Genomic DNA, 15,470 nt, shown 5'->3' on the forward strand with positions numbered 1-15,470 from the left:
TCAGGCAGGAGGGCCTGCAGCAAGGGCGGGGCAGACGGCACTGCTGGCCCCTCTCTCAATCCCAGGAGCCCAGACTGGATTTAGCAAGGGGCTCCCATTCCCCAGAGGGGGAGATTGAGGCCCTGAGGGCATCAGAGACAGGAATCCCAACTGTTGCCTACTGCTTTTTTAAGATTTATTGTTGTTAGAAAGGCAGATTTACAGAAAGAAGGAGAGACAAAGATCTTCCATCCACTGTTTTCTTCCACAAGTGGCTGCATCAGCTGGAGCTGAACCAATCCAAAATCAGAAGCCAGGAGCTTCTTCCAGGTCTCCTACACGGGTACAGGGTCCCAAGGACTTGAGCCGCCCTCCACTGCTTTCTCAGGCCACAAGCAGGGAGCTGGATGGGAAGTGGAGCAGTCAGGACACAAACCTGCATCTATACTGTATCCTGGTGCTTAGAGGTGAAAGGAAGATTAGCTAGTTGAGTTGTTGCACTGGCCCCACTTTGTTTTATTTATTGATTGATGTTTGAAAGGCAGAGAGACATAGATCGTCCATTCACTGGCCCATTCCCTACATGCTTGTTAACAGCCACACTGGTCAACCCAGGTGTCCCACGTGGGTGGCAGGAACCGAGGCAGCACTGCTGTCTCCCACGCAGGAGGCTGGAGTCAGGGGGAGGAGCCAGGACTCCAGCACAGGCATTCTGGAGTGGGACGGGGGCCACTGTCCATGTGGCATCTTCACCATGATGCCCAATGCCCCTCCCCACCCCCGCATTCCTACCCAGAAAGCTTTTTTTTTTTTTTTTTTAGATTTATTTTATTTTTATTACAAAGTCAGATATACTGAGAGGAGGAGAGACAGAGAGGAAGTGGAGCTGCCGGGATTAGAACCAGCAGCATATGGGATCAAGGCGAGGACCTTAGCCACTAGGCCACGCTGCCTAGCCCGCTTTTCTTTTTTTAAAAAGGATTCATTTAGGGCCCGGCACAATGGCTTAGGGGCTAAAGTTCTTGCCTTGCACGTGCCGGGATCCTATATGGTCGCCGATTCTAATCCCAGCGGCCTGCTTCCCATCCAGCTCCCTGCTTGTGGCCTAGGAAGGCAGTCGAGAATGGCCCAAAGCCTTGGGACCCTGCACCCGCGTGGGAGACCCGGAAGAACTCCTGGCTTCAGATTTGCTTAGCTCCAGCCATTGCGGTCACTTGGGGAGTGAACCATCAGACGGAAGATCTTCTGTCTGTCTCTCCTTCTCTCTGTGTATCTGCCTTTCCAATAAAAATAAAATAAATCTTTTATTTTATTTTTATTGGAAAGGCAGATACACAGAGAGAAGGAGAGACAGAGAGAAAGATCTTCTGTCCGCTGGTTTACTCCCCAAGTGGCTGCAACTGCTGGAGCTGAACCGATCCGAAGTCAGGAGCCAGGAGCTTCCTCCAGGTCTCCCACGCAGGTGCAGGATCCCAAGGCTTTCCCAAGCCACAAGCAGGTAGCTGGATGAGAAGTGGGTCCACCGGGATTAGAACAGGCACCCATATAGGATCCTGGTATATGCAAGGCGAGGACTTTAACCGCCACTAGGCTACTGCACTGGGTCCCCAGAAAGCTTTTAAATATTGTCTTGGGGTAGGCATCTGGTGAAGGTGTTAAGATGCTGCTGTCTGGGTTGCCTGAATCCCATACACTGTGGGTCAAGTCCCTGCTTTCTGCTATTGTGCATCCTGGGGAGGAGCAGGTAGTGGTCCAAGCACTTGATCCCTATCTTCCATGAGGGAGACTCACATGGAGTTCCTGGCTCCTGGCTTTGGCCTGGCCCAGCCCAGGCTGTTGTGGGCATTTGGAGAGTGAATCAATAGAATGAAGATCTTTTCTCTTAAGTAAATAAAAGGGTTAAAAAACCCTGGCCCAGGCCCAACTCAGATCAGACTGCCTAGAGTGAGGGCTGCTGGGTGGGCCAGGTTTGTCTTATGTTCGTTTGTTTTAAGATATATCTTCCATCTGCTGGCTCACTCCCCAAATGATTGCAACAACCACAGCTAAGCAAGTCTAAAGCTGAAAGCCAGGAACTTCCTCCAGGTCTCCCACATGGGTGCAGGGTCCTAAAGACTTGAAACCATTGTTTGCTGCTTTCCCAAGCCATCAGCATGGAGCTGGATCAGACATGGAGCAGCCGGGACTAGAACCAGTGCCCATATGGATGCTGTACTGCAGAAGGAGGCTTAGCATGCTAAGACACAGTGCCAACTCCAGTTTTTTTTTTTCCTGAGGGCTAGAACTTTCTTTTTCCTGTGACCATGTCCCCCACTACCTTCCAGCTGGACCCAGAGCAAGCAGGGAAGGCCTCTCCTGAGTCCTGGAGGAGTCTGAGAGACAGGGAAAGTGGCTGGAAAGATCAAAGCCCCATCTCCATTGTCATCTTGGCAGGGTCTTGTGGTGACACCATCAACCCCACTGGACAGAGCAATGACCACACTGGACTCCTGAAGTTTCAACAGACTCACTCCAGACTCCCTCAGAGCCTGACCTCTACTGGCTGGTCTACTCCCATCACCCTTGAGGGCAGGGCACCCGAGAGCTGTGGCAGCATAGGATCTAAGTAGCAAGGGACCTCCGGGTTCTGACCCACACCACCTTCCGGCCCGATCTACAACTACCAATCTATAAATTCCATTATTCATCAAGTGACTGTGTTGAGTTTGCCCGGACAGTGAATGTTTTATTCACCTCCAGATGCTGTCCCCATTGAGTTCTTGGAACAATATTATTCCCAGCCCAGGAGCAGAGGCCAGAACTTCTTGCCCTCCCTGGACACAGCTCCCTACCACCTATACTGGTTCACTTTGCCTTACCGACTCTCCTAGCAGAGTCGCCTGGCTCAGGCAGGGCTGTGGTCAGCAGTCTCAGCATGACCTTGAACCTGGTGCACTGATAACCCTGCCAGGCTACACTTCACCCTACACTCTGGGGCCGGGGGTGGGGGGTGGGGAGGGGAGAAGACCCTGGGCTGTGCCAGGAGCTCTCCATGGTGCTGAACCCGAGGGGGCGTGAGAAGACACTGGTGCAGACTATGCTGCTCTCTGTAGGAAAGGATCCAGTGTCCTCTCCCCTGGCTTCTCAAAGTCACAGGCTTTAGTGGTCACCTCTCCCAGGGTCACCAGCTCCTCTGAGCTGAGCAGTCTGTGGATAACCCTCCTGGGGGGGAAAACCCAAGATCCACACATTTCCCCAGGAGGCTCCCCGTGGAGTAGAGCGTGAAGGCGGCAACACCTTCTCCAGATGCAGGGGGAGCGACAGACATGAATCTCACCCCGTGCTCACACCATCTGCTCCCCCATGATGTGGGGGATGAGAGGGGATGGGGCTGCCATGCCAAAGGCTGGGGTGGATGAGCAGGCGAGGAAGCGTTTGTTTGTTCATTTATTCTCCCATTCATTCATTCACTCAGTAGATGTTTATTTCCCTAAGCCCAGTGCTATGCCCGGGGTGGGGGATACACAGATCCCAACCATGCTCTCCTCCAGACTTAGGAGTGGGCGCAGACCCATACTGGCTCCTCCCCTGAACCTGCCCTAACTGGTAAAAGAGCTGCCATGTTCCCAGCACCAGGCAGTGTCAATGCAGAGCCTACCTATTCCTCTAGGGGCTTGCCCTGCTCCACCTCTCAGCCCAGAGTGGCATAAGGTCCAGCACCTGGGAGGTGCCCAGTGAACCTAAGTACACAGCAGGTGGAGGCGCAGTGTGGCCAGCAGTGGCTCCAGCTGAACCTGGGACATCTATTTGGCACAGAGCCTGGCTCCTGGAGTTCCTGGGTGCCAACCCCCCAGCCCTGCTTTTGCAGAGCTGCACTACCCAACTTCAGCTCCCAGAGCAGGGTGTCCTCTGCTGCCATCCTGTCCTCAAGGTATCACATGCCCTGCCGAGCTGTGGCGCAGGTAGAGAAGGTGAGCAGGTGCAGCCCATGGCAGGTGGAAGTTTACTGTGGTCAGCAGCACCCTGGCCAGGTGGAAAGCCAACACTCTGGGCTGGGGCCTTCTGCACCGGGTGAGAGCTCAGGAACCCATCTGGGTCACCAGGGGTAAACAGGGCTGGCCCAAACAGTGAGGTGCCCCACAACCATGGGGTGATCATCCCTGTAGAACCTACCCCTCAGGGCTGGAAGGAGGTTGCCTCAGCAGCACTATGGTCAGCTGTCTGACCCTCTGGATCCAGATCAAGGCCATGTCCTGAGAGGGAACAACTGTGATTTTACAGACACCCGTGTCCATACCAGCACAAACAGAGCTGGGCTGGGTTAGGAGGCCCAACATGATTTGTGCTTGATTAACTGAAGGGCTACTTCTGCCTTGTTATTTATTGTTGTATTTTTTATAAAGATTTACTTATTTGAAAGTCAAGAGTTACCCAGAGAGAGAGAGAGATCCTCAACCTGCTGGTTCACTCCACCAGTGCTGGCGCAGGTGAAAAGTCCAGGAGCCAGGAGCTTCCTCCATGGGCTCCCATGTGGGCAGCAGGGCTGGGAACAAACACTTGGACCATTCTCTGCTGCTTTTCCCAGGCTGCTAGCAAGAGAGTTGGATAGCAAGTGGAGCAGTCAGGACACGAAGCCTCACTTGCTATGCCACCATGCTGGCCCCTTTGCTTCTTTCCTTTGATAACTCCTCACTTGAGCAGTGAGGCTGGGAACTGCCCTCTCTATGGGGCCAGTGGTTGCAGTCCACCCTCCCTCAGTCCAGGAATCCTAGTGGAAGAACTGGTCGGCCCGGTGCAGCCTGGGCACTCAGCAGGTGTCAGAGGGCAAAGCTCCCACTGCTGGAGTTCACACCCTCATCCTCCATCAGTACTGGATGTTTTCATTAATTCACATTCCTGGAAGGTGAGGGGATTTTCATGCTAGTAGGACTTTCCCAAGAGATGCTGAGAAATGAATATGTCAGGATCTTATGCTCCATGTTCTGAGGGCTTGGGAAGTTGGCACTGCCACCGTCACTTCACAGATGGGCAAACTGAGTCCCCCAAAACTGAAGGGATGTGACTAGGGTCCCATGACAGTGAGGATGTAGCAGGTGCAGGAGCCTGGTCGCAAGGACTAGGCTTCTTTCTCCCTGCTTCCTCTCCTCCACTGAGAAGCCCAAGTGAGCTCCAAGCATTCAGTTTTGCCAGTAGGAGTGCAGGCAATAAAATAGGGGGACAAGGAGAGCCACGACATGGGGACGTTCCTGGGGCGTCTTATCCTCCCAGCCCCAGGTCCTCGCAGGCAGCAAGCTGGTCCACAGAAGCCCCAGGGAGACAGACAGATGACAGCTGGGGTGGGGTCTTTGCCAACTTCTCTGCAGCTGGGAGATGCCACCAGGAGCTCCCTTGAGAGCTGTGTCCATGAAGGGCTGGGGCCCAGGCCTGGTGTCTCTCACAGAGGCTCCCTCCGCCTCAGGCCCTGACGAGGGAAAGGGCTGCAATTAATCAGCGACAAAAGCAGAAACAACGAGAGAGAAAAAAAAAATACTGTAATCAGCTTGGAAAGGGCAGTGCCTGGGCAGGGCCCTGGCAATCAAGCGCTCCTGCTGGGGGCTGCAAGCTGATTGGACCCAAGAGGACAGGGAGGTGGTTCCAAACAGAGGCTCCATGGGTGGTACCCAGAGCTGGGATCATGTCTAGCCCAGAAAGTCACCCCCCCCACTGCCCATATTCTGATGTGTGTGCAGGGGTGGGAGGGGATACTCCCAGTGGGAGGTCTATGCCCCTTTACCCCTCCTCTTTGGTACTCAAACACCATGCACACGCACAGGCATCTGCACATCCACGCGGGCCCCCAGCAGATGAATGCAAAACACTTGCCGCTCAGCCAACACATGCACACCTGCTGTTCCCTTAAACACCTGGCCCCTTAGCTCAGCCTGGGGAAGCCCACGCATAGACCATCTCGGGCCGCTGTCTAGGAGCTCCAGGTCCTCCCTCAGCCCCAGCCCCACAGTTGCCTTTCTTGTCTCTGCTCCTCACCGCCCTCTGGGCTGCCAGAGACCCTGGTCTCCTCCTCTCTGCAATGCCAGGGGCTTGGGAAAGTTCCAGGTCTGGAGCCCAACTAGGGGAGTCCAAGTTCAGCCCTGGAGGGCCAACCCCAGCTCAACTTAGTACTTCTGCCTCTATGACCTTGGCCAACGTCCTTTCTCAGCCTCAGTTTTCCCAACTTGGAACTCCTCTCGGCACCACCAACACGGTGATGCTTCTGGTCAACCCAGACTCCTGGGGCCAAAGGTCACCACTTTGAGTCGAGCTCTTGGCTCCTGGTGGGGATAACCTAGGGTTGGGGGAAGAGGCGGGTCCCGGGGTTAGCAGGGACCAGCCCCACCCCCAACCCATCCCCACCCTAATCTACTGGGGCTGCGGACTTGGGGTGGGGAGAGACGCAACGGGAAAAGGGAAACCCAGGGCCAAAGGGGGAGAAGCAGCCCCGGCGGACTCCCGGCGGCCGCTCAGGGGCCGGCGGCGCGAAGGGGCGGGCGGGTGGGGGTGGGAGGACGCGGAGGGGGCGGGCGGGGGAGGCGGGGAGCGCAGCCAGCGCGGCACAGAGCGAGCAAGCGAGCGAGCCGGAGCGGCGGCTTAGAGCCGGAGCGGCGGGCCGGGCGGCCGCGCCAGCGAGCGGACGAGCGAGCGGCAAGCGCCGCGCGCGGGGCACCGAGGAACGGGCGCGGCGGGCGCAACGCGCGGCGGTCAGAGCGGAGAGGCCCTCGCGGCACCGCTGCCGCCGCCCCTGCGGGGGCTCCGGCCGGGAGCCCGACGAGGGACGGGGGGCGGCATGGCCGGGTGGCCCGGGGCGCGGGGGCGCTAGGTCCCCCCGGAGGGGCACCCCCCGCCTCGCATTCGCCGCTGCCGCCACCCTCCGCAGCCGCGCGCTCCGCCCGCTCCAGCCGCCCCCGGGGCCGCCGGCGGCCCATGAGCCCCGGCCTCAAAGTTTGCGGCGGGCGGGCGGGCACGGAGCCGCCAAGATGCCGTTCCACCCGGTGACGGCGGCGTTGATGTACCGGGGCATCTACACCGTGCCTAACCTGCTGTCGGAGCAACGCCCGGTGGATATCCCCGAAGATGAGCTGGAGGGTGAGTGCCCGCGGGACCCCCTGCCCGCTTGTCCTCTTCCTACCTGTGCGCCCAGGTGCCGCGCAGGGTAGGGGCGCGGGGGGGGGCATGGGATTGGTCCGCAAGTGCCGGCTGCCAGGTGGGCTGCCCTCCAGGCGAGCAGCTGCGCGCACGGGGAGGCAGGACCAACCCGCACCCCTTGGGCGCAGCGGCTGGGCGGGGGGCTGTCGCCGAGGCAGAGCGATGGCCCTTCCACCCCTGTCCGCGTGGCCCCCCAGCGCTGCGGAAACTTGCCGGGCCCCGCATCGGGGTCACGGGGCCGCGCCACCCGCGCTGCCGGTGTGCGGCACCGCGGTGTACTGGGGTGGGGGGGTCCGAGCTGCGCCCCCCGAGCCCGCGGGGAGGGAGGGGGCGCGGAGCACCCGCATCCTGATGAACCCCTTCGCAACGCGCCCGCCCGCGGCTCTGCGCTCGCATTGACATTCCGTTCGTGTAGCTTTCAGAATGCAATCTGCTTGGGTAGCTGGAGAAGGGGAGAGGGCGACTGCCCCGCTCTTGCACACTGCGGGGCCGCTTCTTCCCCCCTACCCCATCTCCACCTGCACCCCTCACCCCTTCCCCGCAGCCCTGCTGGGGACCCCCGGCCCAGCGCGCCCGGAAGGCGGCTGGGGAGATGGTGGCGACAACAAGTGGCCAGGTTGGGCGGCTTGGTCGCAATAGCCAAGCCTACCCGGGGAAAGGCAGGGAGGCCAGACCTAAATCGGCATCCCCGACACCCTCCCCGGGCCCAGTTCCCTGGCCTCCTGAAAGCAATGGGGAGGGGAGTACTTGGCTGGGAGAGGTCAGGGCCCAGTGCAGGGGCTGGAGTCAGCGCACGGAGTAAGCTGGGCAGCAGCCAGACCCCTACGGCCTGCCCAGCTCCTTCCATGCTGGGCTTGGGGAAGGGGAGAGGCTCTAGTCCCCCCTCCCCCCACACACCCCTCAGACCTCCTGGGGTCCTATGTGGATGGAGTTGGGGCTTCTTGGGATGTGCTTGGGGGAGAGGGTTGTAATCTCCCCCAGATGGTCCTCTCTAGGTGCTTGGAGTCCCTGAGGGCTTGCTGGGATGTGTGGGGACAGCTGAGAGACCAACACAGCCAAGGGTGAGAGTGGGAGTTTGTGTATAGAGAAGTACAGCTCCATCCCCCTGGTGCAGGTGGGGGGCTCTGAGCCACGGGGAAGATGGCGGGGGTGGGGGGAGGGATACAGGGTAGGATAGGCAGTAAGACACCTACTCCACTCCCACGCTCGAATGAGCCCCCAGTTTCCGGAAGGCCAGGTCTGGGCTCTGACGTGGGTAGGACAGACAGATGGGTGCTGGTGCATCTAGTCTGACCTCACTGTTCACCCCTCAAAGCCGGGGTCCCACTGTCTGGGGGCAGAGCCTCCTCTAGGGCCTGGGTGAGGAGGGAGTTTAACAGTGACTGAGTGGGGCAGGGGTTGGGGTAAAGACCACCTGCCCCCTCCAGCCCCTCTTACCACCTCTGGGCCTCCTCAGATTGCTCTGCCCGTCTCCCCCTCTAGAGACCTCAGTCGTCCCTTCCAGCTGGTCACACAGGCAAGGACTAACGTGTCTGCTTCTCCCCTTTGCTCCTGGCACCCCATCTCCCAGTCACCAGGTCCTGGTGTGCCCACCTGAGGAAGCAAGACGCTGTGGTGCAGGGAGGGAGAGCAGGGCAGGGCTTGGGCAAGGAGGCTGCAGCCTCCCCTTGGGCCGCCCAGCCAACCAGCTGGCAGGAACCCAGCGGTGTTAGTCCACCAGCGCAGCGGGCATCTGAAGGGCAGGGCCCTCCCTGGGGTGGGCAGGTGGGGATCATGGAGCAGGCATGTACCTGAGTGGCCCCAACCCAACTCCTGATTGATGCACAGTTGCAGACTGAGGCAGGAATTGCCCCTGGTAAGCACATTTATTGTGGCTGCAAGTGTCTACCCCAACCCCAAACCTTGCAGACCCCAGACACCTGCAGTGTCCTCAGAGGCCAAAGCTCCATGGAGAGAGTGACTGTCCCTGGCTCAGATCCTCCCTCTGTCCCCTGCACCCCACCTGGCCCCTCTGTGCTCCTGCCCAAGGTAGTCTGTCTGTGTAAGACCCAGGCCCCTTGCGGGGATGGAAGAGGGTGCCAGTGGCGTGGACGATGCAACACTGCAGACAATGCCTGCCTGCCTGCCTGCCTGCAGCCTACCCGGAGCCAGAGGGGCATCAGTCTGATTTCAGGGATGGGCAGAGGATGTGGTTGGGAGGTGCGGAGTTTGGGCTTAAGAAGGCTTCCCAGCCAGGCAGCTCTGGGTTCGAATCTACACCATGTGCTTGTGGAGTGACCTTGGTCAGCCGCTTGCCTCTTGGGGCCTTGGTTTCCCCGTCTGTAGAAGGGGAGCTTGGCATTGTCCTAGGCAGGGCTACTGGTGATGGAGGTGGACAGAAGGGGGTGTGGCTGTGGTGGGGGAGGATGGGCCTGGTGTAGCAGTGGCAGAAGCCCAAGAGGAGGGGGAAGGCTGCAGTAGGAAGGGCCCGGCAGTGCTGCGGCAGACACAGGGTCTTGGCAGAAGGGGCCTGAGTGGCAGTGGACAGCGTCCAGACGTGGTTCTGGACAGATCTAGTCTGAGCATCCCATGGCCCTGTATGAGGGAGAGGCCAGTCTGTGCCACCCCCTACCAACAGGCACAGCGGAGGCCCCTGTGGACTGTTGGGATGTGGGCCACTGGCTTTCTGGTCTGAGAAAGGAGGCAGACAGTGAGGCAAGTGGGGACCTGGGGCTGATGCTGGGCCTGCGCCCAGGGCAGACCATGGAGCCCATGTTGAGAGTGGCCTGGTGGTTGGGGAATGTTTCCGGCAGTGGAGGTCAGGGGGTCACCCTTCCTGGCCTTCTGTCCAGTGAGCCCCTCAGCCTCCTCCATGGAAGGTCAGGGTAGTGGGGCACGGGTGGTGCCCCTATGGAGACCTCCAGCCAATGCCATCCCTGGCTTCCTGAGTTTGGCTCTCCTCTGGGGCCTGCTGGGGATCTGGGTCCTGATGGAGCCTCACAGGTTGGAGGGGGAGGGGTACAGAGTGTTAGTGTTCAGGGGACAGCATCATCATCCCTGGAAGCCTAGGGGCTCTGCCAGTCTGTTCTGGGACCAGACGTTCCCACGCCAAAACTGAGCAAGTCTACCTGCCGTCGGCCTCCCCCATAGAAGGGATGGAGCTTACGGGGAAACAAACCCTGCTGTGCTCATGGCACAACCGTGATGGCAAGCTGTGATGCCCACCTCACCCAGGCAGTTCCCCTGCAGACACCAGGGTGGGGCACTGGGCAGCAGTCTCACCCCCACCCATTTCACAGATGAGGCCTCTGAGGCTCAGAAAGGATCCTTTAACTGGACCACACAGCTAGCATGGAAGTCCCTGGGCTCTGGTCTGGGCCCAGACCCAGACAGTAGGCAGGCCAGCATGGTGGCCCAGGTTCACTTGGTCCTCCCTCTCCTTCCGGCTCTGCTATCTGGGCCATTCTGATTTACAGCATCTACCCCTGAGCCAGGCACAGCCAAACACTCGCCTGCCATTCTTGCTTCATCATCCCAGGAGTATCCCCTATTCCCCACCAGTTCCCCATCGCGCAGGTGAGCCAACACCTGCCCAAGGTCACCCAACCAGGATGGAGGTGAGCTAGGATTTGAACCTGGGTCTGTGCTGCTCCAGGATGCCTTCCTGGCTGAGATAGAGGGGCCCACGCTCAGCACTGATGGGCGGACTGGCGGGTGATAGCATGGGGCTGGGATATGGGCGGGTCTTGGAACCCCGGGCATATTGGCAGGCATGGGCGTGAGACTGACATGGAGTTGGGGGGAAGGCTGCATGGTTGGAAGTCACGATCTATGGATTTACCTGGTGGTTTTGGGAGGGTGGCCTGGCCTAAGAAATGGCTGTGGGCCTGCTGGGCTGCCTCAGGGCCCCTCACTGGCTCCCTTACACCAAGATTTACCTGCCTTCACAGGCCACCCTTTAGCTGAGTGCCTTTCTGAAGGGTCTCCCAGGAAACGTCCCTCTCCTGGTAGGGGGAGCTGGAAAGCCTCTCCATTAAAGACTTTGTACCTCACCCCAAGGTGGGCCTCTGCACAGACAGAAGCCAGAGGGAAGGTACCAGACTCTAGCCCCCCTTTGCCTGGTCTTTTCCCTTCTGTGGGCGGCCTCTTGGGCAGGTGGGTGTGGGGAAGGGGACAGCAGGCAACCTCCCCTGGGTCTGTTGGGTGGGCTCAGGGTAGCTGAGTGAGACGTGACCTGGTCAGCTCCTTCTCTTTATGCTGCCCACATCAGGCATTCATTCATTTAATCATTCACTCATTCACTTAATCATTAATTCAGCCAAGAGCTGTGCCCGAGGGATCAGCTGTGTGCCAGGTCATGGGGACACAGCCGTGAATAAGACTGCCCTAGTCCCTGCTCCCACAGCACCCAGCCAGTGTGGTCAGTGCAAGCTCGCCAGGAAGGCAGGGTCTGTGGGGACCTGGAGCAGGGCCAAGGTCAGCCGGGGACAGGAGTACCTCGAGAAGTACCAGGCCATGGTGCAGCTGTCAGAGTTCACTATGGTGTGACTTCCAGGCACAGGAGTTGCAAGTTCAAAGACGAGTGGGGAGCAGTCCTGGTGCCCCCCAATGCTGAGAAGGTCTCCCTAAACTCCCATGCCGGGCTGGAGTTTGGGAGAGGTGCTCTAGCAGTCTGTGGCTGTGGTGTGCATGTGTACATGGTACATGGGTATGTTGTACTGTGTGTTGTATTTGTGCTACATGTGTATGGTGCACTGGCTATGTGGGGCCGCTGGTTAAGACCCCAGAAGCTCAGACCTTGTATGGGCCAGCTGGGGAAGGATAAGAGGACCCAGGAGCACAGGCAACCACAGACACCAATGAGCTTGTCCCTCTCGGTCTTCGAGCCAGTGTGGCCTGCAGGCATGGGTACGTATGTCAGACAAGAAGTACCTATGGAGGGCTGGCACCTCAGCCAGAGTCAGCTTGCTTCCTGTGTGGTCTGGGACACACGACTGCCCTCTCTGTCCTAGCCTGGGGCTGGGGGCAGCCAGCTTGGCTGGGCTTCCTTATCCCATGGAGTCCAGAGTCTGGCGCCAGGGCATGGGCTCCTGTGGGCAGGTTCAGGGGTTCACAGATCATCTAAGACAACAGCTGCTCAGCCTCTTGGGGCCTCAGTTTCAAGGCCTGTGGTATGGGACAGTACACACACACATATACACACATGGAGCGAGACTCTGCATGTAGGATTCCCTTTAGGGGAACAGTACCTGCCAGGCCAGGAGACACCACTCCTGTCCCGACCAGGCAGCTAGAGCTGGTAGATTAAGGTTCCCCACTACCCGCCCCCCAGGAGAAAAACCCCTGGGGACAGCAGTTGAGAAACGGATGGGATTGAAAAGTCAGGGGCTGCCCAACAGGTTCTGGACATCTTTGGTAAAAACATTGCTATCCCCATATCAGACCACCCATTCTATAGTGTGTAAGACTGAGACTGGGTCCAGGTCATACATTGGATTGCTTGCCACTACTCGCATTGCTGTTCCCACTCCAGGGCCACTCCAGGCCTCAGTCTTTAGTTGCCCTTCTCTAGGAAGATGTGTCAGTGGGTGGGGGGAGTCCCCACATCTGATGCCTCCTGAATCTGGTGGGGTCTCTCCACCTTACCCCTATCTTCCCCCATCTGCTGAGCCCTCAGTTCATCAGCCTGCTGCTTCCTCCTGTGGCCACCCCATCTGGGACTGTTGGCTGGGGATGAGGGGGCTGAGCTGGAGGGGGAAGGTGCCTTGGTGGGAGATTCAGGAGAGGGAGGGAGGGGATGGAGGAGGGAGCGGGGGCGACAGGGAAGCCTCCAGCAGCCACTCTGCTCCAGTGGGGGATTCACCGGCAGGCATTCTCCTGGCGGCTGGCGCTCAGGGCTAACTAACCACACGGGGTCGTTGTGAGCAGGCCAGCAGCCAATGACCGGAAGATGGTCACTGCAAGGGGCCTTGCATACCTTGGCAGGTGCCAGCTCAGTTCAGCCAGGGGTACATCCTTCGCATCCCCCCCTCTATGCCAGGTCTTCCGGAGGAAGGGGAAGGGGCTGAGGATTGGGTCTGGCAAGGGGGCTGCTGTGGGGAAGAGATGTGTCATCCCAGCCTGCTATGCTTCGCCCTTGCAGAGATCCGAGAGGCCTTCAAGGTGTTTGACCGGGATGGCAATGGCTTCATCTCCAAGCAAGAGCTGGGCACGGCCATGCGCTCCCTGGGTTACATGCCCAATGAGGTGGAGCTGGAGGTTATCATCCAACGGCTGGACATGGACGGTGAGCACCGCACCCTGCTTCAGTTTCGCTGCCCGCCACCTAGACCCTGGGACTGCCTGTTCCCTGTCCACACCAAAGCCTGAGTGGCAGGTTGCAGCCAGCCAGGTCTGGTTCTATCTCCCAGCCTGGAGAGTGGAGATCAGAGAGGGTGTGGATCAGAAACTGCTCCCTCTGTGTGTCCAGAAAAGCAGAGTTGAGTGTAACCAGTACTGGAATTACTTCTAACCAAAGTTATTATTACTGTCCCCCTGCCTCCCTGCCGGCTGCCAATAATTACTTCAGTAGATTAGTAACATTAGACCCCCCAGCTGTGCCCTCCCCATTCAGAGTGTGACAGGCTAGACAGGTGTATCAGGCAGCTGGGGCACCATGGGTAGTTTCAGCTCAGGGACCACCTCCACTTCTCCTGGCAGGGTTGTCAGCAGCATCTTGGAATTTAACTCCAGGCTCAGTAGTCTCCCTTCAGTGCCTGGCGCTGCCTGCCCAGGCAGGGTTAGGCTGTGACCCACTGAGGAGACCTGTATCTGCTACAGGTGATGGCCAAGTGGACTTTGAAGAGTTTGTGACCCTCCTGGGACCCAAGCTGTCCACGTCAGGGATCCCAGAGAAGTTCCACGGCACTGACTTTGACACCGTCTTCTGGAAGGTATATGCCCCGGCGGGCTGCCTGGCCCTCAGGACTGAGTGCTCTGTGGAGCCCTTCAGGGGTCCCGACCATGGCGGTGTGGTCCTCTCTACTGGATGTCTGGCCTCCTGTAGGGCTGTGGGCTTCCTGGGGAGTCGGGGGAAAGTGGGTCTGGCCCCTGAGGCTGGAGGGTGCGGGGGCGGCCATGGGTGGTGGTGGTGGCGGCTGGAGCCCTGTGTCTCCTCTGGCCCCACCCAAGTGCGACATGCAGAAGCTGACGGTCGACGAGCTGAAGCGGCTGCTGTATGACACCTTCTGCGAACACCTGTCCATGAAGGACATCGAGAACATTATCATGACCGAGGAGGAGAGCCACCTGGGCACGGCTGAGGAGTGCCCCGTGGACGTGGAGAGTGAGTGGCCCCGGAGCCTGTGTGGGGACTGGAGCTGTGTCCCCCCGGGGTGAGGTGGAGTGGGGGTCCCCCAGAGGCCGGCTCACAAGTCCTTGGCGTCACCATGGCCTTGTGTTTCTCCCTGCTCCCTGGTGCCCCCTGGCGGTGGCCGCAGCCTGCTCCAACCAGCAGATTCGTCAGACGTGCGTGCGCAAGAGTCTGATCTGCGCCTTCGCCATCGCCTTCATCATCAGCGTCATGCTCATTGCGGCCAACCAAGTGCTGCGCAGCGGCATGAAGTAGGTGCCGCCTGGGCGCCCCTCCTGGCGCACGCGGTGCCCGGGCCCACCCATGCCCACCACCGCCATCACCTGCAGCCCTCTCCTTGGCAGGTCCCCGCCCACCACCACCATGGGCCACCTGTCATGTGTCCCTTCAGGGCCCAGGTGTCAAGAGGAGGACCTCCACCTCATTGGCCTTGCACGGAGCCATGGTCTGGCTGTGGAAGGTCTTGTGAGGGCTTCCCAACAGCCTGCCTGTGTCCCCACCCACCCTGGGCCTGTATGTAGCGATAACCCTTCCTGCTATTCAGGGGCTCCTGGGAAATGGGAGGGCTTTAGACAGGACACTAGCCCGTGGCTCCCTGTCCCCACCCCCCGCCGGGACCTTGTTATCGCTGTGGTCCTCTAGGCAAGATGGGGTACCCTGTGCCTAGAGAAGGAAGCTGTCTGCCTGGGGCTGCACAGCTAACCCTAGTCCCAGGCCCTGAGGTTGGCCCGAGGCCCTAGGTCCCTTCCTCTGACCGCCCTCAGACCCAGACGCAGCCTTCCTTCTCCTCCTCTTCCCCATGTCTGCTTGGGCCATACCTGCCCATTTCACAGGTGATGAGATGGAGGCCCAGGAAGTCTGAGACTGGCTGGACCTCAGTCCTTGCTTCAGCAGTGTGGAGTGGACATCCCTTCAGCCACCCAGAGTCCCATCACCCACTGGCTGGCAGCCTGTGTGGCACCTCCATGCTGCCCAGGGGAGAACCTTGGGAGGGCTCCTGGTA

General features: G+C 59.3%; 2 protein-coding genes across 4 annotated transcripts in view; both read left to right on the forward strand.

Moving 5' to 3' along the window:
- NF2 (NF2, moesin-ezrin-radixin like (MERLIN) tumor suppressor) overlaps positions 1-15,470 on the forward strand; it is a 188,331-nt gene that overhangs the window by 103,256 nt on the left and 69,605 nt on the right. The gene's annotated exons all lie outside the window — the stretch shown is intronic.
- CABP7 (calcium binding protein 7) lies at positions 6,562-15,383 on the forward strand. 2 transcript variants are annotated; one of them, XM_058656724.1, is made up of 6 exons: positions 6,562-7,077; positions 13,259-13,402; positions 13,936-14,048; positions 14,287-14,440; positions 14,595-14,718; positions 15,301-15,383. In XM_058656724.1, exons 1-6 carry the CDS (start codon positions 6,969-6,971, stop codon positions 15,302-15,304), a joined length of 648 nt encoding a protein of 215 aa, XP_058512707.1. In that variant the 5' UTR covers positions 6,562-6,968; the 3' UTR covers positions 15,305-15,383. The 2 variants fall into 2 exon arrangements, with proteins under 2 accessions (XP_058512707.1, XP_004592024.1); XM_004591967.2 differs by having other exon boundaries at positions 6,563-7,077; positions 14,595-15,377.

This window comes from Ochotona princeps, chromosome 29, assembly GCF_030435755.1.
Source record: "Ochotona princeps isolate mOchPri1 chromosome 29, mOchPri1.hap1, whole genome shotgun sequence".
Taxonomy (NCBI): domain Eukaryota; kingdom Metazoa; phylum Chordata; class Mammalia; order Lagomorpha; family Ochotonidae; genus Ochotona; species Ochotona princeps.

Bases quoted from the DNA above. Each gene is read 5' to 3' on its own strand.
- CABP7 (XM_058656724.1), top strand. From the start codon at position 6,969: ATGCCGTTCCACCCGGTGACGGCGGCGTTGATGTACCGGGGCATCTAC. The intron at 7,078-13,258 runs GTGAGTGCCCGC...TCGCCCTTGCAG, and splicing joins CCCCGAAGATGAGCTGGAGG to AGATCCGAGAGGCCTTCAAG. The intron at 14,049-14,286 runs GTATATGCCCCG...GCCCCACCCAAG, and splicing joins TTGACACCGTCTTCTGGAAG to TGCGACATGCAGAAGCTGAC.